At 40.9% G+C, this 23631-nt stretch overlaps 1 protein-coding gene across 4 annotated transcripts in view; it reads left to right on the forward strand.

Moving 5' to 3' along the window:
- Positions 1 to 11781: 11781 nt before the first annotated feature.
- The window catches only part of TRAPPC8 (trafficking protein particle complex subunit 8), a 55610-nt gene continuing 43760 nt past the window's right edge, over positions 11782 to 23631 (forward strand). The window contains exons 1-3 of one of the 4 annotated variants that reach the window (XM_055799294.1): positions 11782 to 12163; positions 18431 to 18625; positions 21183 to 21266. In XM_055799294.1, the coding sequence (XP_055655269.1) occupies positions 12007 to 12163; positions 18431 to 18625; positions 21183 to 21266 (436 nt within the window). In that variant the 5' untranslated portion in view covers positions 11782 to 12006. The remainder of the gene's footprint in view (positions 12164 to 18430; positions 18626 to 21182; positions 21267 to 23631) is intronic. The other 3 variants (XM_055799295.1, XM_055799296.1, XM_055799297.1) reach the window with 3 other exon arrangements.

Below are 23631 nucleotides of genomic sequence, written 5' to 3' on the forward strand. Positions count from 1 at the left end.
CTTTTCTTAATCAAGAGAGATAATTAAACTCTTCAGCTTAGTTGTTGTTTATCTGAGTGCTGTGTACTTTTAACTCAGTTTTGAGAGATATAGCTGCAGCACACCACAGTTCAAGCAGGGCAAAGCTGGGCATTTATCAGGTCATATCAGACAGCTTTTGTAACTCAGACATAAAATTTCAGTCTTTGTCAGTTCCTTATTTTCTATTTTTGAGGGGTTTGGACATCGTTAAACTAAGTATTCTGGAGAGTCATAAAACTTCAAGGGGCTTGCTAGCTGTGGAGGAACAGTGATGCTTATTCATGAGTTTTTAGACTGATTACCCAAAGAGGTTAAATGATACCATCATCTTCTCTGTGTGTATATAAATTTGCCTGGTGGTGCCTGCCCTTGCTAGAGCCTCCACCCAGCGACAGAGCTCCTCGGTCAAGACTGAAGCCTTCTCCAGTTCCTCACCCAGAAATAGTCCCAGCCCCATCTGTGACCATGGAACGGTTGTAGCTGCTCCAAATGCCAGTGCAGAGCCTCCCCAGCACCCTCTGCCGAGGCACCCTGGGGCTTGGGAACCAGACGTCCTCACCCAGAACTCACCACGGGGAGGATATCTTTGGGCTGGTTGTTTGGGGCAGGCCCAAGGAAAGAGAGAAAGCTCATATGAGAAGGCTCTAGCTTGAAGAGGCTGAGCTCAGCGTGCTAGCTGGTTTTGTTAGCTCTGTCGACAACAGCAAGGACTGCCCAAGTTGGCATATTAACAGAACACAGTCTGCACTGAAGGGATACAACATAACCTCGAGAGAGAAGAGCTGGGAACATCGTAATATGATAAAACACGTAACAGATTGCCCCCTTGGGCCCTTGATGTGGCTTTGCCACCCCTCCAATGGAGGCATGGCATACTTCAGATAACCCATGCCCACAGATAATCTGCACAAAGTTGCATTACGGAGATGTGGATAATCAAAGGGGATGAGACACAGAGCACTAGTTCCCAAGCAGAGGCTTTGGGTTACGTTTTCCCCAGTGTAACCTGAACATGCGGACAGTGAACGCTGCTGCTGAACCACAGAGCATTTTCCTTCCCACCCATGCATAAGCCATGCTTTGTAGTTGAAAATTCACATTGAAGCACAATGGATGTTTGTTGACTGGCCTAACAAAAGCACACCGAGCTGCCTTTCCTCCTTGTTCCCTTGGCCTAATTAAAAATGCTAAAATTGTAGAGGATTTCCTCGTATGAGTTTCCTGTCATTTATGCAAGTCAAAACGAGGCATTTCCCACTCCCAAAAGGGAGACGCTACAGCATGCACGTATGTCAGATGGCAGTGCTGTTGCCTTGAAATGTGAATTTCAGTTTCAGTGAGCTTCCTTACGTGATGAACATTCATCTATTTACCTGATTTTAATGAAACTATTATATGAGAAAGTAATCTCTGACAATAATATTATTTGGTATAGCTTTCTAAAACCTTAATGTCTTAACCTTTGATAGAGTGAGTCAAAAAATTAAGTGATTGAGTAAGGTCAATTGAAGCAGACACGTGCTGCCTGGTGACAGCATGTGTTGCCATGAAGCTGGTTTTCTAATATCATGGGATAATCTCTAATTTCCCCTTGTACCTTGAGGAACAATAGAGTTTCTCCAGGGAAAAACCTTGTGAATTCAGCTAAAAAGATAAGCCATATAAACACAGATATCTTTGATGGTTAGCATTTTAAGAGAAGGTTTAACATCTTTCTGTTAATTTATGAAATTACTTAGCTTCCATGCTTCTTTCATGGAAAGTGGCATGGAGCAAAGCGGCAATGAGAAAAAACAGTGCCTGAAATTTATTTTTTGTTATCAACATATAGGAAAAAAAATCTATTTGAAGCCAAATAACTTTTAAAACTTCCTTTGGTATTTTGATTTCCCTGTTCCTCATATTTCCCTCCAGCTCTGATCGTGTCTATAGCTGCGGCTTCCACACAGATTCCCTGACCATCCCAGCGCAGCCATCAGGGCCTTCCCTCCTGCCTGGCCTTCACCTGCCCTCACACTACTGCTCTGTCCTCTTCATTGCACTGAGATCTGTGTCCGATGCTTTTTCCTTGCAGTGTTGCCCTTCCAGGTCCAGCTTTGTACACCGATGTGGTGTTTTCCTCCAGTGTTTCCTTGCAAGCTATTAACCCCTGTCTGCTGGCTTAGCTTCCTAGATTTTTCTATTGCTTTTTCATGTAGTATTGCCTGACCAGTAGCACTCACTGCTTTCCTGACCAATTTGAAATAGAAATTATTTGTAATGTTCTTTTTTTAAAAGCTTTTTTCCTGTGCAAGAATCCATGCTTCTGTGAATGTTCATTTTCTGTGTAACTGCACTGCACTTTTCCCCTGAAAAACCTGCCCTCAGAAGGGGGCCAGCAGGCCTGAGTCAGTGGCTAGCTGAAGGATCTAGACAGCTTGTCCACCAGGCTGTGCTTCTGGAAAGTGAGCTAGCACAAAATCTTTAAATTATTTATGAAGGGTGTTGCCACACAAACCACACTCAGATTAGAGGCACTACACCTCTTTGCCAGTCTCACCTGAGGAATACATGATGACTTTGATGAGTATAGTAGGTATAGATCTAACAGGTAATTTCTGTTCCTCAAAAAATGACCTAATTATTTTTTTTTACCTCAAACTGGAACAAAAGTTGAAATTTTGAAATCTCCTACCAACTGGCATTTTGAGGGGAAGAAAAAAACTTTGTCTGAAGTCAGCTGGAATGTTTACTTTTAAAGAAGCTTCTGTTTTGACTTGGCAACATCGTGCTTTTGGTATGTAATTTATACTGTAATGTGAAATACCTTTCTGAATTACATGGAATTACTAAATGTAAAAAATTAAGCAAGTTGTTTGGAAGTGGTTGGAAAGTTTGGACTTCACCTTGCCATGGCTGGTACAGGACACAAGATGTGGAAGAAAGAGATTACATCCTGTGGTCATGGCTTTCCAATTTGGGAGGCAGCACTATTAGACTCAATCTAACGCTCCTTTTCCTTCCTCCATTTCCCTTCTTTCCCAAACAGCAAAAATATTTCTATTTCCTAGCACGGAGAATGGTTTTCTTTCCTGTTGGCATTGTGCTGTCTAGAAGCTGCTGGAGTGGAATACTCTGATGCTGTCTCCCCTTTGCTGCCCATCTCTTCCCAAGCTGAGGACTATATCCCTACAAATACTAGAGGAACAATCGCATCTTGTACACTAAATTCAATGACTCTTGGTATAATTCAGATCAGAATTAATTCCTTTATGCTTCAAATGATAATGCAGCAATTGAGAAGTTGAATAATATTGCAGAATAGAAGTAGTATTTCTTATATTCAGCAGGAAGAATCTCAAGAAACAAAATTACATGTTCTTTGTTTCCCTGTTGTCAGCCCTTTGCCTCACCATTACCGAAGAAGCAGCTCTGGTGCTTTCAGTGCAGACAGTAGCAGATGATTGAAGTTACTCCCAAAATGGAGCTGAGAGCAGGTAATATGTGGCTATGTCTACATCAGCAAGTAGCATGTCCTAATAGGAGTGGATTTTGCAGACTGGAGCAGCTGACATTTTTGGGCTTGTGAACTGGGCTCCCATTAGCAGTCTGAGTAAGTAGCTGTGTCCATGGACACTGTTTTCTAGATCAGTTATATCTAAACCCGCTCCTTCATATGAACCCCAAGTCATTGAGCAAGTGTGCTTCTCACCCAAACCAAAATTGGACCAGTTACGTTCTGCTATTGTCTCTGTACAGTCCAGTTCACAGCATCTAAGGCACATTTCATCACCTCTAGGGTGGTTTTGCAAATGGCTGAGGTCACTGGGAGCCCAGGCTTCCTTTGAAAGGGCTGGTCCTACCTCCTGTCCCGAGCTATGGTCCCTTTCTCCTGATTCTGCAGCTTTGTCCAAGCGGTCAGTTGGATCACTCCTTAAAAATAGGGTTAATTTTCAGATGTGTTAGTTCATTGCTCCAGGTGATTATGTGTCCACTTAAGAAAGACTTAGGAGGTACAAAGTGGTAGCAGCACAGAGTGGAGAGCGATTGGGGAGGGTGGAACTGCTTTTTTCTTGTAATTGAGGCTTAAATTGGCTTCAATTACTTGTGAAACTATTCCATGAGAAGACAGCCACATGATGGCTCCTAAGATAAACAGAAAACGCCCGTAGTTATTTTTATTGCTGATTTTATTCAGTAAGCACTGGGGTTGAAATAATAATTAAACCGAGTAAAACTCATAGATTTTGCATGTTATTTGGACAGTTTCATCTTTCCGTAAACTCTCCAGACACACAGAATGAAAGGAATATGTAACTCGAAGAAACCTTTCCCAAGAGAATTTTTGATTGTGCCAATTAGTAAAAAAAAAAAAAAAATAAATCTCTTGAATGGTATTTCTGTTTTGCTTTTCTCCTGCTCTTCAATTTTTTTGACAACCACAATAATTTATAGTCACAGAGAATCTAAACAGAGAACTTCCCTGGAATACTGCAAATTCTGTTAATTAGAACCCAATTAACAAAATGTTGGTTTGTAAATATTACTTATCACACCTTTTTGCATACAATAAAGGCGGTTTTAAAAATGTCATTCTATTCAATCAGCCTGTGGTGTCATAGATGAATTGCATCTACTCGACTATTGTGACTGCTACTCTAGCAAGCTTCAGATGGCCTTTCTGTGGCTAGTTAATTGTTTCTAATGCACTGAAATACCTTTTGCAGTGAAAATCTGCACTATCAATTAAAAATTTAATTTCTTTAATGATGAGGAAAAGTTTAGTCTTTTTGCTTTGTTCAGTCTCTTAAACGTGGTAAAAGAAATCTGACTGTGGAAAAACAGAGAGGCGATTCTAATTATACAAAAGACAGGAAATTTAAACTTGATTTTATCCCCTGGAGTAGTATCTGGTGAACAATGGAAAACTTTGATATCATCCCAAGGCATTTTATTATTATTGTATGACTTTGCACTGTGTAGCACTGTATTTACGTAACTAAAAACCTGGGACAAATACTCTTTAGGGGCCAGGAAAATACTGATTGCTGAGTGACAATCCATTGTTTGGCTCATTTTCACCTTCTCCTTCTGTCTCCAAGAGTAACTACTTAAATATGTTGAAAAGCAGAAGAGAAACCCCCGTTGAATAAAACACTAATGTGCCACAATTCCCTTGTAAGGAAAAAGATGAGAAAAATTTAGTGTTCCTCTGCTTTAAGAAGGTTGCTGCTTTGACTCAAAAAATTAAAACAATAACTGAATAGCAACAATTTGTGAATTCAGTATCTCAGAATTTTTAATAACACAACTTGCACAGGTAACATGAAAATTTGTAGCTTCTCTGTGGACATGAGTAACAAAAATCCATATGCTAGAAATATTGCATCTGGTCTTCATAGAGTCATAAAATGGTTTGGGCTGGAAGTGAGAAATGAACTAACAGATAGTGGCTTTTTGCTGAGTGCTGTGCTAGACATAATAAGGCGCCTTCCTCGGGACCAACGTTCACCGCGAGGAAGACATCTGACTTCATCCTTGCACGACCACCAGAGGACCCCAACGACAGAAAAGCGCAAGCGCAGTGGGGATGGAGTTATTTAAATCATTTCAAGGAATACTGTAAATAGTTGTGAGAAAATAATTAATATGTATATGGCTGAAGCAACCTTAATGGTATAAGTAGATCATATTTGAGCTCATTTGGTGCTCCTCTGACTAGAAGTCAGTCACATGCTCAGCGCTGCGGTTTTTGCACTTTGCCTCACAATAAAGATTTCTGAACCTACATTTGGTGGGTCAAGTATTTATAACACAACCTTAAAGATCATCTAGTTCCAACCCCCCCCGCCATGGGCAGGGGCACCTTCCATTAGACCAGGTTGCTCAGAGCCCCATCCAGCTGGTCCTGAACACTTTCAGGGATGGGGCTTCTCTGGGCACTTCTGTGCTTCTTCTCTCTGGTCTTAAACTGCAATCAAATGCAACTACATTAAAAGTAACTTGAGGATGTGACAGCTTCTCAATCCCGCCCTGCTGCTGCCTGGGCCAGAAGGCAGCAACACCACTGGAAGTGGCTGCAGTGATCCAGGGCGGCAGGGGCATCAGTCCCAGCTGGCAGCAGTGGCTTTCACAGGCAACAGGCCCACCTCAGTATGAGCCCCCAGTCCTGTTCCAGCACCATGCTGCTGACGGAGTGTGTTTGCAAATTGCCTTGCAATGACTTATAGGATGGTTGGTTTTCATATATGACATGGTATGGTCTAATTTACTGTAAATTTTTTGCAATCTAAAGTAAAAAGGTAGCTTCAGGTCAGGATTTATTTAGTGTTTTGCTATATAGCCTGGTATAAAAAAAGAGAGAATTTTATGTTAGAAGATAGTTTATTTTCATGGCACAGCAAGGAAAAGCTTTTCTTTTTCTTTATTTTAGAGGCTTTTGTGTGAATTCACCTCAGGTGAACAGATGTAGTATGCTCATGATTACATCATGAAAAGTTCTGAAATAACAAATCCACTTGACAATGCATTTTCATATCCCCAGCTGTCTACACATGTAAGTTCTCCAGTTATTGCCCCACTGACTTTTTCTTTAGATTGCTTAAATTTATAATCGCTCTGACAGCTAAGCTTAGTGAAATCAGATTGGAATCTACAGAACTGGTTTTAATTAACTGGTTTTAATTAATAATTTCAGTTATTTCTCTGCACTCCTGTGTATGTATACTGTAACCAGAGCTTGCCTCGCATCCTACTTGCTTTTGATCACTTACAAGTCAAAGCTGTGTATTACCCATATACTAAGCCATATATGCCAGTATGCATGTTGATATAGGGCCATGTTACATGTAGGTCTTTTGCATGTGACTAAGACTACAAAAATGAAACAGGTTTGGGGAAATTAGTTCAAATGGTGCCTACACATTAAGAATCAGTTTGTTACTCAGCCGTTTGTTAATTTAGTGACTTAGTTTCATCAAGAGGGAGCAACATCCCCAGGAATTCCTCTGACAAAGGGCCCATCAGGATCTGGAAGATTATTCAACCACAGTTTAAAGAAACATACAGCAAGGATGACTCTTAAAGGAGAAGTCTCTGAGATCATTAGAAAAAGAAAAGTGTAAGAGAGAGAGTATGAATAGAGAGAGAGAGAGTGAGAGAGTGAGCAACCTTTGCTTTTTCTTACCAGGAAAGTGAGAAGAATTATACCTGTCCCTGAGTTTTGTGGTAAGTGGAGCCAAGGTTTCCAGTGATGAGTTTGGACCCACTTGCTTTCCCTCCTTTCTTCTTTTCTTCTACTTCTCTCTCTCTTCTGTTATGTGCAGGCCCCATACTTATATGAAAAACTTACATTGATTCTTATGAAGTCTTTTTAGATTTCCATCTGTTAATAAAAAGAGGCTCTTAACTTAAAAGCCTTGGAGCAATACTGACAAAGAATAAAATATTGCTGTTAATCCTGGGCTGAGTCAGGGCAGTGGTATATGGCTGCTTCTATGGGGGACAAAAGAGAGATTCTAGAGAACTGTAACCTTGGAATTCCCACCCACGGCAGGATTGTCAAGAGGTACCATCTCTTCCTAGCTATCTCTGGGTACTGGGAATTGTTCACGAGAGAAGCTTTATTACAAAGCCTGGAAGAAAAACTGCATGACCACGCATTCCCATCCCATGCCATCAAAAACATTGGGATGCTAGAGTGTCCCATTGATTCAGAAGAGCTGGAGACTGACAATCTGCTACCATCTACTTCTCTTTATGACCCACCCTGAGGCACGGCTGGGCAAAGCTTACCGTTTAACCCTTGCAGCTTCAGCCAGCATGTCAGAGGATTGCATGGGCCATGTTCCAGACACCATGGGCTTGGTATGTCCGGGTCTGGTACACACTTGATGCCCCTGGCACAATTCACACTGCCTTGCTGTGTAAAATTTTCCTTCAGAATTGTTTTTTTCCTTGCCTTTTAGGAAAATGTGTGTTGATTCACCACAAGATGAGTTGCTCTTTCTTCTGTCTGCCTGGGTTGTTTTCTTGTTCATCTTGCAAGCTGTAGAAGTGCATTTCAAAAGCTCTTCCTGATCTATGGAAGGCAGTGAAAGTCAGAGGGCTACTTGTGCATGGCAGATGGCAGGGACCACAGCCTCAGACACCACAGACTCTCTGTCAGCAAGTCATTGTCCATACCAGTGACCCTGGTGCAGAGCAGCTAACACAGAGGATCACATGGTCCAGGAAGTTTGTGAAGGACATATGCAAATCCAAAAGTCAAGAAATTAGGGTCACAGATTGACCTTAAGGAGTTACAACATGACAGCTAACTGGCTGTAAATCTACACTGGTACCTAACTTGCAGTGATTGTGTCCAGTGTGGTTTATTAAAAAAAAACCTCAACCAACATCCCCATATGTGGCTTATTGCATGGTTTCAGCTGAACTTTAAATCTTACTTCAGGTTATGCTGGAGTGAATTGCTGTGCAAAACACCACTCCTGTTAACTCTGCAGAAGCTTGAACTGAGCAAAACTCAAATGTGCCCTTGAAGTTTGCAGGGAGCTGGGAGTCTGTGATGTAAACTTTCAAGGATATAGTTTAACCTGTAACTAACTTACAGGGAAACAGACATGTTCCATAATTGAATAACTGGAAATGAAAGCGCTGGATTCAACTTCAGATTGCATCACTTGCAATTCTGTATTCTTTTTCCTCTGTCTTAAGCCTACACAGTAACACAAATATTGGTTTATTAACAGGTGAAAAAAGCCTTTCACATAAACTTCCTCAGCAGCAGCTTCGTTCAGCAGAAAGTTCATGCTCTCTGGCTTTGTGATCTGCATGAAGGCATCACAGAACTTGTAAGTTCAAGAAGGTTCCAGCCTGAGGGAGTGAAAAAACACTCCTGGCAGCAGCAAGGAAGCAGCACTGAACACTTTCAAGTCCAAATTTTACAGTCATATTCTATTTCTTTACAACTGAAACAGTGGACATATTTTTCTGTCTCAGTGATGTTTTTGTTCTGGTCTATTCAAGACACTTTTATATATTTTCTTATATTTTCTCTTTTTCTATTCACTCTGAGTAGGCCTCCCCTTTCCCACCCCTGTCTGCACAATCTCACTTTGTTCACCTGCTGTTTCCTTTGATCCATCTTTTCCTCTGAAAAATAGTATATTCAGTTAACTAATTCAGATGGGTCAAGCATGGTTTCATGATTTTGTATTATCCCTTTGTACTTCTGTCTGCCATCTGTCCTACCTATTGGTACGTTGTCAGACTTTGAAAGCAAAATTTTGTGCACAAATTGGCAGGCTTGGGAATGATATAAGTAATTAACAATTAACAATGATATTTTACAGTCCTTCTAATGCACCTTTTGTCTTGTAAATAAAAACAGTCTTATTTGAATCCTCTTTGACTACACTGTTTTTAGCAACATATCTGGGATACAACACCCTGAGCTACTGTGTTCATTGATGATGGGGTTGTTTATCCCTCTTTAGTAGGACAGGTGAGTCAGAGGCTGCATTAAAGGTCTTGGGGAAAAACTACCTTGTCTTGAGACAGCACAGCCCACGAGATGGCAGAGCTATATGAAACTACTGCGATGGAAGCAGTCCATGCTGTAAGAGAATGTCACCAAAGAGAGAAATTCTAAGGACCAAATCCCTAATACTGGGTGAAAGAAAAATGTGCACAACGTATTTTTGTACACAGAGAGTAGATTTTGAGCACACAAAAGTAGGTTTAGAATGCAGAGCTGCTCTAATTAAAAACCCCAACCCACTGGCAATAAAAATGAACAATTTCTCGCTACGTAATGGTTACCAAAGACTGCTAATAGCCACCTGAAATTTGTATCTCTCCAGAAATTTGAATAAAAACTCGAATCTCTGCCAGAAAGACATAATGATGATCAGAATTTAAAAACAATTTTTAATATCAAATCATGTGTGAACAGGATTGGGACTTCTGATCCACTTCAATCTACCAGATGTAATTTGTATACTGTTCTGAAGTAATGGCTTAAGAGGAAAGGGAGAGAAGCACTGTTCTTCCAAAGTGCCCATGTGGAGGTCATACTTTAAAGTATCCATGAAAACATTATTTGGAATAGCTCTGGGGAATTTCCAAAAGTACACAAGTCATAAATATTTGCAGAATGTTGGTCTTCACCTTATTCTAAAAATCTATCAAAGCCAAAATATTTTTTTCTGCAGTATTTATTAGCTTTTGGATAAAATTCCCAGGACTCAATCCTGAAAAACAGCAACTTGCATGGCCTGTTGTTTTTTTTCTTACTGCCTACATTGAATTAATAACTAATTTTTCATTCACAGAGGAAGTTGCTGATTTGATTGCTGTAGATGAATTGGTTAACACTAATTTCCAAATTACCGAATTTCTTAGGGAAGATCGATATTATTTTCCCAAGTTTTATTTGGTTTTCAAATGGGATGTATTAATTCTGTAATATCAACTATAAAAATAACCTCATCTTCCATTTGCTTTTTTTTTTAAAAAGGTTTTTACATTTGAAGATTTACCATGGAAATTAGTTGCACATAAAAGAGTACTTCTGGCAGCAGGAGAAATAATGAGGCTCAGCTTTTTATGCCTTTGTAATCATGCACCTCAAAAATAGCGTGTGATCTCCCATTGAACCTAAGCAATAAGCACATCCCTGACTCTGAAATTTGCATTTAGGAAGGAGTGATCTCATGCTCTACGTCCTCCCTCAGACTAAGGTCTCTCCTGTAGTTACCTAGCACACTTCAGTAATTTGTGAAAACTTCCTGCTTCTGACAGGCCTGTCAAACACTCAGAAACTGGCTAATGATTTCCAAACCTTACTGTTGAAATCATGCTCTATTATAGTCTTAAGCCTTGACTTCCAAAGGCCTAAGAACTTTTTTTCTGATGTTTACAAGCCCTAAAGACTGTCCCTGAAAGCATGTTAAAACCCTGCCCTACGACAGTACTCCGTATTTCTAAAGAACAGACTCAAATTTACTTGTTCTTAATTGTCAGAGATCATCACTGTTGTCTTCGTCACCGAAAACAAACCTCGATGAAGTGATTTTGCACGATTTTCATTTCATGCATACAACTGAGCAGCTACAGGTCTGCCACAGAACCCCCAAACAACTCAACTCTCACTTTTTTTTAAAATAAAAACTCCAGAACTGTTTTCCTGGTGTGTGTGCGCGTGTGTGTAGGAATTCTGCATTAACCCCACCCCCCACCCCTGCCCAGGAACGCTCACTACCTAGCAAAGCCCTCCAGAAACCTGCCTGACTCAACTTCCCCCTTCTCCCGCACTTGGTTTAATAAGCAGCGCCTCCGCCGAACACAGAGCCGGCCTCGGCTGCCCAGCCGTGGCAAGGGCGTGAGGCGAGCGGCCTGCCTGGCGAGCGGCCTGCCCCGCGCTGCGGCTGGCACCGCAGGGCGCAGTGCCCCGGGGTACCCGCGGGCAGGGGGAGTGCGGAGGCTGAGCGCGGGGGCCCAACGCCAGCCCTCGGCCTACCGCGAAACAGCTTCCCGGCATCAGCGCGACCCCCCGGGCAGCTGCCCGCCGCCTCAGCCAGGCGAAGGCCCTTGGCTGCGGTTGGTGCCGGGCCCCCGCGCTCATCCCTCGGAACGCGCCAACTGCCTGCAGGACGCGCACGGCCCCGGCCCCGCCCCCGCCTGACCGTCGTCGCCTCCCCCCTCCCGGCCGCTTCCGCCCGCGCGCCCCGGCCCGGCCCCGCCCCTTTCAGCCAATCACATGAGCGAGCGCAGGGGCCGCCGGGAGCGGGCGCTACCCGAGAGGCTCGGCTGAGGCGCAACATGGCGGTGCGGGCAGGGTGCTGAGCGGTCCGTGGCCACGGCGTCGGGGCGGGCGGCCGGCCGGAGTGGGCGCCGTGGAGAGGCAGCGGCGGGCAGACGCGGGAGGGAGCCGGCGGAGCCGGGCGGAGAAGAGCGGAGGAAGGTGGCGGGGCCGGCTCGGGCCCCCGAGCGGCGTTGGCGGCGATGGCCCAGTGCGTGCAGTCGGTGCAGGAGTTCATCCAGGACTCGTTCGTGCCCTTGGTGGCCGCGCTGTGCAGCGAGGAGGCGGAGAGGCTCACCCGCAAGAACAGCCTGAGCTTCGCCGAGCTGGTGAAGCCCTTCTGCCGCCTCACCTCGGAAGGTCGGTGCCGGGAGCGGCGCGGGGCGCGCGGCTTGTTTACAGCGGGCGGGGACGGCGGCGCCGCTCCCTTCCGCACGGCGGCCTCCGGGGTCCCGCCCGCCCGGCCGGGGCGGCCGTCGCCGCGACTGCTGTGCCCCGCTGCCCGGCGAGCCGAGCAGGGGCGGGAGCGGGAGGCGAGACTCCTCTGTCGGGGCCGCGGTGGTGGCCGCCCGGCCGGGCGCTCTCCGGAGCTGGGGCAGGCTTGGAGGCGGCCCGCGTTTGCCGGGGGCTCCCCACGTGCCTGTTAAGTCCCTGTAACGTTACTCGATCTTGTCCTTCTCCGCGGAGCCTTGGAAGTTAGGCTTCTCCTGGAGGCATCGCAGAGCGCATGGCTGAAGAGAAAGAGGTGTCTGTAAATCTAGCTCTTCCAAGCGGGTTTTTTCTTCGTTGAGAACGACTTTACAGTTAGTCTGGCTAATACTTGTACCTGAGTATTGCTGTAGGCCTGGGATTTCACACTGGGGTAAGGCTTTTCATAAAGTACCTGGTCGCTGAAGATGTGGCCAGTCTGTCAGAAACACTAGTTGTCATTTCAGTTGCAAGTCTTTACTTTCTCTCACCTGTGTTTTTATCACATATACTTTTTTGTTGGTGTTTCTTTAAGACCTGTGCAAAGGGACAGTGGGAATTGAGCTGATTATGTGGTGTAGGTGAAATGACCATGTGAAATAGCAGTAAAACTGGAAATTGACCACTTAAGAGAAACAGTAGGATTTTTTTACTGTAATGCTTTAACTTGCTATCTGTGGGGGTTTTTTGTGGGTTTTTTTTTCCTTAAATTCAACGTAAGCCATTCTCTCCAAGCTACTTCTGGTCAGAATAGAATGCAAGACAGCAATTGGAATAGAGCTGCTTGTCAGAATAGCAATGCAGTGACATTTGTCTGTTATGGTTTCTGACAGACACTTAGACTTCAGTCTCTTCATGTTGTGTTGAGGAAACAGTGCAAGAAAATGAAGCTTGTACTGTCACTTGAGTTAGATTTTTGCATTGCTGCTTAAAAAATGGCATAGACTTAAAAGCTAGTATGTTTAAAAATCTGCCTTAATTCTGTGACAAATCTTAGTAACTTATGTAACTTGTTTATAGATGTTTTCCCCTTTGTTTAGCAACACTCATGAGCTATGTGAGAATGCAGGAGAGGCACAACCAATAAAATCAAGAAGCTCACATCCTTGCAGTTGTGAAGTTACCTAGATATTTCTTTAGGTTCTTTGGTGAAAAGCTTTCAAAATGCATCTAGCAAACCGGGCAGACTATTCAAAATGAAGCATTCCCTCTGAAGAGTACTTCATTCCGTTCTCTCTTAGTTGTAACCGTTTTTGTTCCAACTATTGTAATAGTTAAACTTGCAAATGTGAATCATCCTCAGTGTTCCCCATTTGAATGCAGACTTCAATAGTGTGTCGATGCTTACAAAACCAATTTTCACCCTCTTGCGATAAAATAGTTATGGCTAAAGATTAGACTTCCTCCCTTGATATAAATGTAAGGCCTTGAGCTTGTTACTTGAGAGACTTATACTGACTTGATTTTGGCAATCTTCTAAGCTTGTGAAGGAAAGCTCCACTGTTTAATTTTCGTAATTTCCTAGTAATTTTTGGTGTTTCTGTAACTGGTTTTCTGCAAGCTCTGCCATGTACTAGTATAAATGAACAACCTCATGAACAGCCTCTAAATCCCCGTGATACAGTTTTAATTTCCTAATTTTGCAGCTGTGGGCATTGTGGTGAATCTTTGAGAAGGGGCACCCTTGCAGTTCTGTGTAGGCTGTGTAATTTTGTCAGTCTGAATCCATCTTGTTCAGAACCTGAACCGAGGGTCAGATAGCCAAGAAGCTGAAGCTTGGTACAGTGAGTTTTGTTGCTGTGCTATTCTCTGTGTATTTGGATTCAACAGGCTGCAAGCCTGCCTGCAGTTATTAGCTCCAAGTGTGACTTCCTCTTTTTCTAGCTTCATGAAAAAAACGTTATGGCATGCTATATGTAACTTCTTGTGGTGGAAGCCAGTGTGCGTGAGGCTAGGAGAAGCAGTACAAGCCATTTTATTCAGGCAGAAGAGTAGTTCAGTGCAGTAAAATTTCTTGTGAGTTTGTATAAGGAGGGTAAGCAATTTCTCTGGCTCCAGCATTTGTGGAGCTCTATGAGAGGGTAACATGCCTGTTAGTCTGTACAAACACTGTTGCATAGTGACATTTTTAACCGTATCCTGTGCAGGAGATCTGGAAACAGGATAAATTCTTAAATTGCTCTACCTCAGTAGGTTTGACCAGACTTAGAAGTAAAATTTTTCCATGATGCTTTTCATGTCCAGTTAAGAGGAAGAGAGGCATGATTAATGATCTGATCATGGTACAGCAGAATGTGTACATGTACATGCATCCACAACTGTGTTTCACTGTTTTTGATGCATTCACTTTTAAACAGAGTTTTTCTTAATGGAGCATGAAATGCTGTCCTTTTTTTTTACTAATACTCCTGTCTTTAGAAATAAGCTGTCTCTTGTACAAAACTTTAAAGTAGCGTTACTTTATAAACTCTGCTGTAATTTCAAGAGATCCGTCACTGGTTTGCTACTGCATTTTTAGTCCTGTTAAATGCAGATTTTTTTACTGAAGTTTAGGAATTAGATAGTTTATGAGCCTGCTGAAGGCTGCATGTTCATCAGTGTTCTTGCTTAGAGAAGTAGTGGAGTTACAAATTAGGAGATTCATTTCATGTGCAGACCAGTTTTGATACACAGAAACTAAGCTGGTCTTTCTACTGTGCATGATTCAGTTGTCCTTCCTGCATTAGCAGGGATGGGAAGGCCCAGACCACTGCTTGATTCTTCAGGTAGTCTTAAACCATGTGCTTCTTGTGGTTGCTCAGTCCAAGGAGATGAGATTGTATTTAATTTCAAGTAGAAGACCACCAACATACATAATGCAGATGTGGTGGTGGGGCCTCTGCACTAATCAGTATTAATCTGTTCATCAACTTTTGCCTATGAGGGACTTGCTAATGTTGGTATAGCTGAAAATACCCTTGCAATATAGGAAATTGTGATGGTAGAAAATCCGAAGCGCAGGTTCAAAGTGCTCCATACTGTAATTTTGAGTTTCTTGACTTCCGTAAGTAAGGCACTTCTTGTTATTGAAGGAGGATTGGTTAAAAAGGTGAGAGAACAGCTTCACTTTCCTACTAAGTCTTGACTTTGGGAAGGGTTTTGTTTTCCTCAAAACTCCCATTTTTCTTTGATAAAGGAAACCAAAAGTATATTGTGTATTTTATACCTTCACACTTATTCTCAAAGTGACAGTCTTTCTCTGTCTATTGTTTGTTAGTAACAATTGAGGCTGTATAGGTAATTTTCTTTAAAATAGCATTCTGTTTTTAAGAATATTTAAAAATGTTAGTCAACTTCTGATGAGAAAGATCTTGTTCTAATATGTTCCTACTTCCACTTTTGGCAAAATACTTTCTGAAATGATCTTACGAACACTTGAAGGAAATGTAGAACACTGGAAATCCTTTACTAGGGATTAAGGCAAGAGATTTATGGGGTTTCAAGTACATCCTTTATCAGTCCTTAACATTGCACATGTGCCAGAAATGTCATCCCTGTCCTGTATGGGAATGTGTTTGCTCTTCATTATTATGGCTGTTGTATTTTAGGAGAAAAGTTAAGGATGAGTTTTAGTGTTAAAGCTGCACTGGTAAAGGCAAACATGTTTCTTGTTTGTCCCTCCTCCTTTCTTTATGTGTGATCTTCTCAGTAATCATGTGGCAGTAGGTTGCTAATGCACCTATATGATAAGAAGGAATAAAAAAAATCCCCCCCCTTCAGCTTTTTGATAGAAACACTGAACTGGATGAATTAAGTTTAACTAGCACAGTTGCCCTTCTCTGTGTTGATATTGCCTTATGATGAGCCAGCTCAATCAGATACTTATAGCTGAAAAAAACCACAGATTTTTAAGTTGGTTTGGGCAGGATCTGTTCTCTAAACTGCTTCACTGTGTTTTCCTATGAGCTTCAGTGTTGACTAAGGGTTGGGAGTGAATGTGTGATGAAGAGGATAGAACTGCACCAGTCCATATTTGAGCTGTGATAGAAATCTGCTTCAACAGCCAAGATGGACTGTAAACACATCTCATGATCTGGCTCAGGCTGCATCGTTGTTACTTCTGAAGGGTCTTGTAGAAAAGGTGTGGAGTGCCCTCCAGGCTGGAGGGAACAGAAGCCTCAGCTTCAGACCTTTTATGGTGTGAATTTTGTGGGTAGCTGCAAGATGAGGAGAACTTAAAGGGCAGCACAAAGGAAAATTCTTTACGTGCTACACACTGATTTGTGAAAATAAAATGCAAAGGAGTTGAGGACTGTACTGTGGTGCATGTGGTAGCACCAACTGTCTTAGGTAGCTGTTAGTCAGTGTCCTGCCTGCACTTAGTCTGGCTGTCTTGATGGTGCTTTGGTTTGAAATAGGCAAAATTACATGAAAAATCAGAGCAGACATAGAATTGTAATGTCCATTGAAAAATCTCATGAATACTTTTTCAAAAACAGATGGCTTGAGGGAGCAAGTTTCTCAAAGATTCTACAAAGGGTTTACAGGTCGTGTGAAGTTCAAATTAATGCTTATGGTAAAGTAGAACTTTGTAAGATATAAAAGGGATTGCTGCCTGGTCAAATTTTAGTGGAAATACCACGGAGCAAGGCCTTAAGTAGAAAGGTGATCCAATACATGTAAATGTGAAAAAACCCTTCATTTTCTTGTAATTAATAACTTTTTGCTTTTCAGAAGACGAAAGCTTTTTTAAAAATACAATAAACCCAACAAAACAAAAGCAAGGACTTAGGGAATAAAAGCAATCACATATCATTACAGAAAAAAGTTAAATTTGCCCTGTGATAGTGTTTTTATTTACATAGAAAACAAAGGCACCCCACATGTAGATGTCAACGTTTATATGGAATTTCAGCTTTAACGTTCAGTTTAATACCATTGCTCATGAATTGTCTTGCTGGACTCTGCTGCTGCTTTCTCCTTAAGGCTTGGTATAGACTCCCTTACATGGGCTTGGGCTGTTTTCTGTCTAACGGCTTTCTTGGGGAAGTTGGTCTTACATTTTTTGGATAAGTAACACAAAACCAAAACAGTGTAAGTTACTGTGTGCTGATAACATAAGGTTGATGTCACCATTTTTGAGGCTTGTTTTAATAACAAATCTGTTTCTTTTTTGGAATATTATTTTCATTGCTAATGGTCTACTTCACTTTTTCTAAATAAGCAAACTATCCACACCAACAACTTACATGCTTGCCAGCTGTTTCTACTTTTGTCAGAAACACTAGGTCATGGACACTTTCACTGCATTGTTGGGATTTTTTTTGAGCCTGCATACAATAATGTGCTACTGGTCAGGCAAAAGTCTCATGCATAATTCTAAATGAGTATTTAATGCTTGCAAGATTTTTTCCTGGTTTTTGAACAAACATTTAAAAGTGAGTCAGGAATGCTGTTACTAATATTGACTTTATTTTTAGATGATTAATTTTAACCACAAGTTTGTCAATCAAGAATGTAACTTTAACGTTCTTTTAAGATAAATTGATTGTGTGATGCTGTTTGGAGAACAGAAGAGTTCTAAACCCATTTCTTAAAAAAACAAAACAACCACAAAAAAAAGCTAATCCCAAACCAAAACCCAACTGAACTTAAGATAATAACCCAGTAGTGTTAAAAATTAAAGGTTATGTTCATCTTTGAACTAATACTATGCTATCCTTGTCCAGTTTCCTGAACATGGCTATTGTGTACTGGGGCTTTTTGGAAACTGATGACTCCTTGGAATGTGAGAAGTTATGTGAAATCTGTATGTTTACTATAGGGTGGCTGTGCAAGTTGAGTACATCCCACAATTAAGGGGGTGCAGCAGTGTAGGTCATACGTTTTTGGGCACTTTGCTCTGAGGAGTGGATATTTTTACAAGGTACACTCCAATGCTATGTTTTCATCAGTCTGCTTAGATGAGCCTAATGTTGAACATGAAGTAACTTTTCATTCTTGCCTTACCCCTCCATTCTTGATACTCAGTTATTATGGACTGTGATCTAAAATGGATGATGAAGAGGTTTAGTGAAGAAGTAATCCTTGAAGAAGCAGCTATTGGGGAAATACTGATTTGTGGTAACTATTTTAACTCTGTTTTACTCAACAAAGCCTTTTTTTTCCACTTTTTTTTAGTTCACATGAGAGATCCTAATAATCAGCTTCACATAATTAAAAACTTGAAGATTGCTGTCAACAACATTATTACTCACCCACCTCAGCCTGGTGCCATTCGTAAACTTTTGAACGATGTTGTGTCTGTCAGTCAGCCTGCTGAAGGACTAGTAGCTAATGTGATCACAGCTGGAGATTATGATCTCAACATCAGTGGTATGTAATGATACTGTATTTTTTATAACTTAAACTGGAATTTACTGTAAGGTGTCTAACCTTGATTTCAACTTCATTGCACGTATTAAAATCACTGAGTTGATTGAAACCTCCAATTTACCAAATAGTTTTGGGTTTATATAATGCTAAATGGTTGAACTTAATTATTCTTAATTGAATGCTTCCTAATGTTGTAATTCTTCTCTACTTGTGTTAAGTCACTGTATTATTTTAATGTAGAAAATACTCATGCTTTGGTTGTATTAATGTCTCAACTGATGAGTTTTTTCTTGTTAGCAACCTTATACACTTGTTACACTTGGCTGAATAAATAACAGAACATACTTTTAATGTTGGTACAGCTTTATGTTGAAGTTAGTCCCCCTGGCTTTTTTTGTTTTTCTTTTTAATTAACTGCTAATGCATAGAGGTCACATAGCTGTCATAAGAAGTTTAAGGAAAAAAAAGTTTTGAGGAAAGGTGTGTGATTTCAGGTCTTGATTTTGTTTTTGCCATGAAACTCAGTGCTTCATATTTCACTGTCAAAATGGCTAGAATATTTGAAATTTTTTTCAGCTTTCCAAGGGATGAGGCATTGTGAATAACACTAAATGAGACCTGATCTTTAGAGCTGAGAAGATTAAACTCCTCCCAATTAAGACCCTAATCCATTAAAACCTTTGAGTACATACTTAATTCAGTGTGTATACATTGCCCTACTTAAGTACAATAAATTACTCCTGTTTAAAGCTCAGCATGCAGTGAGAAATTTGACTTTGCTATAGCAAAGGACTGATGAAAAGTCTTTATCAGAATTAGTAACTGATGCTGTAGTATGTTGATTTTTTTACGTTTATGATAAATTGCATAATTCTACATCCTCAATACCTCACTTACAAGCCACATCTTCAACTTGATGTGAAATATTGATAGGAAAGGAAAAGAGCCTGGAAGTTCTGATTCTTGAATGCTGTTCAAAATGACACGCTTTTGTTTCCATGCCCTCATTTAGCTGTGGAATTGGTGAATTGCCATTTTTTTGGAGGGAAAGTGCTTCAGTTCTAGAGACTAGAAGATCCTAAGAAAGCAGAATGGTTTCAGTGAAGAGACTTTCCCCTAATGTTTCTAATGATCTCTCTTTAGAAGTGAGGTGTTAGAAGCAAAGAGAAATAGTGGCACTATGAAGCTATGCTTTGTAGTTGTCGAAGCAAGTAACTCTCCTTTTTGTTTTCCTTATTTGCTGCTGGAGCCTCAGATGTAGAAATTATCATACTTGACTGTTTTCAGCTTCTCCATGATAAGGGTCTTATTTCCATTCAGACTGGCTATATGCTTTTTTGACAGAAGGAGAGATGTATAAGCTGTTTAAGACCATGCAGGTGGACAAAATCGTAACAACTTTGTAGTACCCCATTTTAGGGCTTTAGCACAGAACACTGGCATAGTGTCCTTAATGATGAAACTTGGATCCCATTACCTTGTAGGAGGACATGAGGAAGTCCCTAGCTTGTCAGGTAGAGTTCACTTTTTGCTTAGAAACGATGATATTTACCAAGAAACTTTTAGAGCATTTTATTGAAAACCAATGGAAGTGTTCATTCCTGGCAGCAAAATGCAATCTTTTGGCATGGAAATGTGAACTACTCTCATCTGTTCTTCAGTTTGCTCTTTTTCTTTTGGTAGATTAGTCTAGGATAGCAATATTGAAACATATTTGCATAAATTTTAATGATGATCAAGTGCAGTCGATTTTGAAGGATGATACAAACATAAAGAAGCTCATGTATGTTTCCAGCATAGGGATCATGATCCTGGTCATTTTTGAGAAGTTTTGGAACTTTTGTGGTGAATCAGTTCAATTGTTTGTAATCCTTCTTTGTAATACTTCTTGTTTCATAGTCTCATAGTTCCATAATCTTGTACTGAGAGACATGGTTGGTGGCTGAAAGGGTGCTTATGTTCAGCCATGCCTTGTTCTCCCATGTACTTGCACATGTGGATAGTGAGGAAAAGTGATCTCACTAAAGACGTATTTTTTCTTCTCTCAAGTAAGTTTTCTGCTGGATCACTTCCCTGACTATGTTTGTTCAGGGCTGCATGATGCTAATGCTGGCATGTAGCAATCAGGAATATGGTAGAGATAAGGGGGAATGTTGGGACAACCACTTTCAACAGCTAACATCTTCAGTTACTTTAGTACTACAGGCTGAGAAATCTCAAAGTTAGTGTCTTCCATTTTTAGTGTATTCCAAATAGAAAAATAGAAATAATATCCAAATAAGACTTAATTCTGTGTTACTTTACAGACTTCCATTTTTACTCAAGCCCAGAATTAGGGCTGAACTAGAAATTAATATTGAATTCTATTAAAGTACACTGTCAAACGTTGAGGAGCCTGAAACATTCATGATTAAGGTTAGCTGGAACCAAGTGTCTTTAGTCCCTAATGGGCCTGCATGGTATAGCTTTTCTACTTTATGCTACCAGAGCGTAAAAGCCAATAGTGTGTTTGCACCTGACCCTTTTTAGTATAATAATACCATGTTTTTTCTATCAGATCGCTCAGTTAAAGCTAGTGTTCCTTGGTACAGTAATTGGAAAGAGACACTGATGGAACTGAACACATCCACGTTTTATTCAGGTATTTTTTTGTGGTTGGTGCCAATCTACCAAATTGCCCTTTATTCCTTTTCCGTGTGCCCCATCCACCTTTCCTTACCATCTGCTACAACTGTTTAGCACTTCTCTTGGCCTAGGTGTGTGTTCCTCCATTTTTTTCCCCCTAAATGAAAAGTTGTTGGTGATGGTTGTTTAGTTTTTCTTTTAGTCATATTTCTACTCTTGTTAATCTAAATCATTTAGTCTTTCCATACAGTCAATAAGTGCAGAGTGGTGGTGGGAAATGACCTGATGCTATAAAAGCACTGTCTTGTTTGATCCTACGGAACTGTATACTGTCACTGTTCTGTATTTCAAATGTAAATACTTTCTGCTTCTGTAGAGAACTTCCTTCTCAGGCGAATAGTAGCAGTTTTCAAATTGCAACTAAAATGTTGACTGTACTTAGAGCGCATATGCTTCTACTATATTGATACTGTTTCTGGAATATGGCTCTCAAAAAAAATAAAGCTTTCTAATACATTTTCATGTAGTTTATAAGACTTTTTGCTACTGAAATGTATTGGTAATTGGACTCTCAACTTAGTGAAGCTCTGTGTTGTGGTCTGAGCCACATTTTGATTTTCAGTTTTGGATATTTACAAAGTTTATGCCTTTGGTTAATAATAGCTATCCTTTCAGTAGTGTCTGGTCAGATGCTGCTAAATTCCTTCCTTTCTTAATGTGCTAGTGTACCTGTGAAATTCATGTTGGTTGGTCAGGTAGCAAAAGAGTACAAAACTTCATGAAGTAGACTTCTTATTCTTAAACAGTTACGTGTGAATATTACTTAGCAGTTCTCTTCTTAACCATTTCTGAACACAGTAACAGGTTTGCCTAAACTTCAGTTCTGCTTGTTTAGTGTACTGGAAACGTATTACTGGAAAAATGAGAAACATACAGGTCTGTGTACCTAAATAACAGTGTTGCTGTGCACTATTATAATGTGTTATAAAATGTTACATCTGTGAAAACTTTTTCAAATACTGTTTTTGCTTTGAATATGGTGCATGTTTATTATTCTAAATATCTACCCTAATTGATTGCAGCCCTCTAAATGCGGTTGAGTGAATATTGTTAGTGTATGTTTTAGTTGTGTGGAGGGAAACAAGTTGGCTTTGTAGCAACTTCCAAGGTTCTTAATAGTCAGAGTGAGAAAGGTGAGGGGAAGAAAAAAACCACATCCCACAAAACGAACTGTGTCAGATTTTTTTTGTGGCTCAACTGCAAAATAGAAATGGAAAACTGAAAACAGAGCTTGAAACCAAAATGCAGTTGAAATTTCTGCCTTAAGTAGTTTAGTATTGTTTGGTTTGAACCTGTGTTACTACAAGGCCTTGTTATACATGTGAAAAATATGCATGAGTCACTTTCTCATGGTTTGTTTTTTAATAACAAGTATGTTTTCCTTAATTTAAATAGTTGGCATATTTACATGTAGGACGTAGTCTTATGCCCCTAGATCAGGGGTCCTCACACTTTTTAACCAGGGGGCCGGTGCGCGGATGCAGTGGCAGGCAGTCATCTGCGGCTGCTTGGTTTCCCCCCTGACCCCCGGCGGGGGGTTCTGTAAATGCTGGGGGCCAGATTGAGGACCCTGGGGGGGCCGTATCCGGCCCGCGGGCCGTAGTTTGAGGACCCCTGCCCTAGATGAATGCTCAGAGAGCAGTTGCTAGAAAGGTTGTATTCAAAAGCCAGAAGTTTGCCTCCTGCTGATCTTTGTGAGATGTGCTGACTGCTACTGAGTTCAGTTACGAAGCATGATTATATCTGACTTCTGTGTGGATGAAACTGATGTAAGATGGTCTGGCAATGTAGGATTAAACAAAATGCATTAATTTAATGCACTAAGAGATAATTCCAACATAAAAATGGAACTCAGTTTCCTAATGCCGGCTAAGAAATAAAGGTGGTGTGTTTTTTTGTGGGAATGGGGAAGGCTTACAAAGCATTAGAAATTTTTACTGTGAGTTAAATCAAGGAATGTGTTTTCTTGGGGCCATGGAAAGAAAATAACGTAAATTCAGGATTTCTTATTGGATTTTTTTCTGTACCTAGTTATGGTTTTCTAGTTTGCAGGTGAGTTTACACTGGCTTCAAGCTAACTTCACTGTGAAATCAGGTTATTGGAAGTGGACTGATTTTGCTCAGGGGTCTCTTTCCCACCCAAGGGAAGGATTTGCAGAACTGAGATGATATAAAACAGGCTTGAAAGAAAAAATAATACTTCATTGCTTGACTGATAGTTGGAGTGGAAAGAAATGGACAAGACTTCTAAGTTCACGTCTTTGGATGCCCCAGACATACTTGGCTTCCCTTGGTTTGTGACTCAGAAAACTGAAATCTGT

This window comes from Falco peregrinus, chromosome 3 (assembly GCF_023634155.1).
Source record: "Falco peregrinus isolate bFalPer1 chromosome 3, bFalPer1.pri, whole genome shotgun sequence".
NCBI lineage: Eukaryota > Metazoa > Chordata > Aves > Falconiformes > Falconidae > Falco > Falco peregrinus.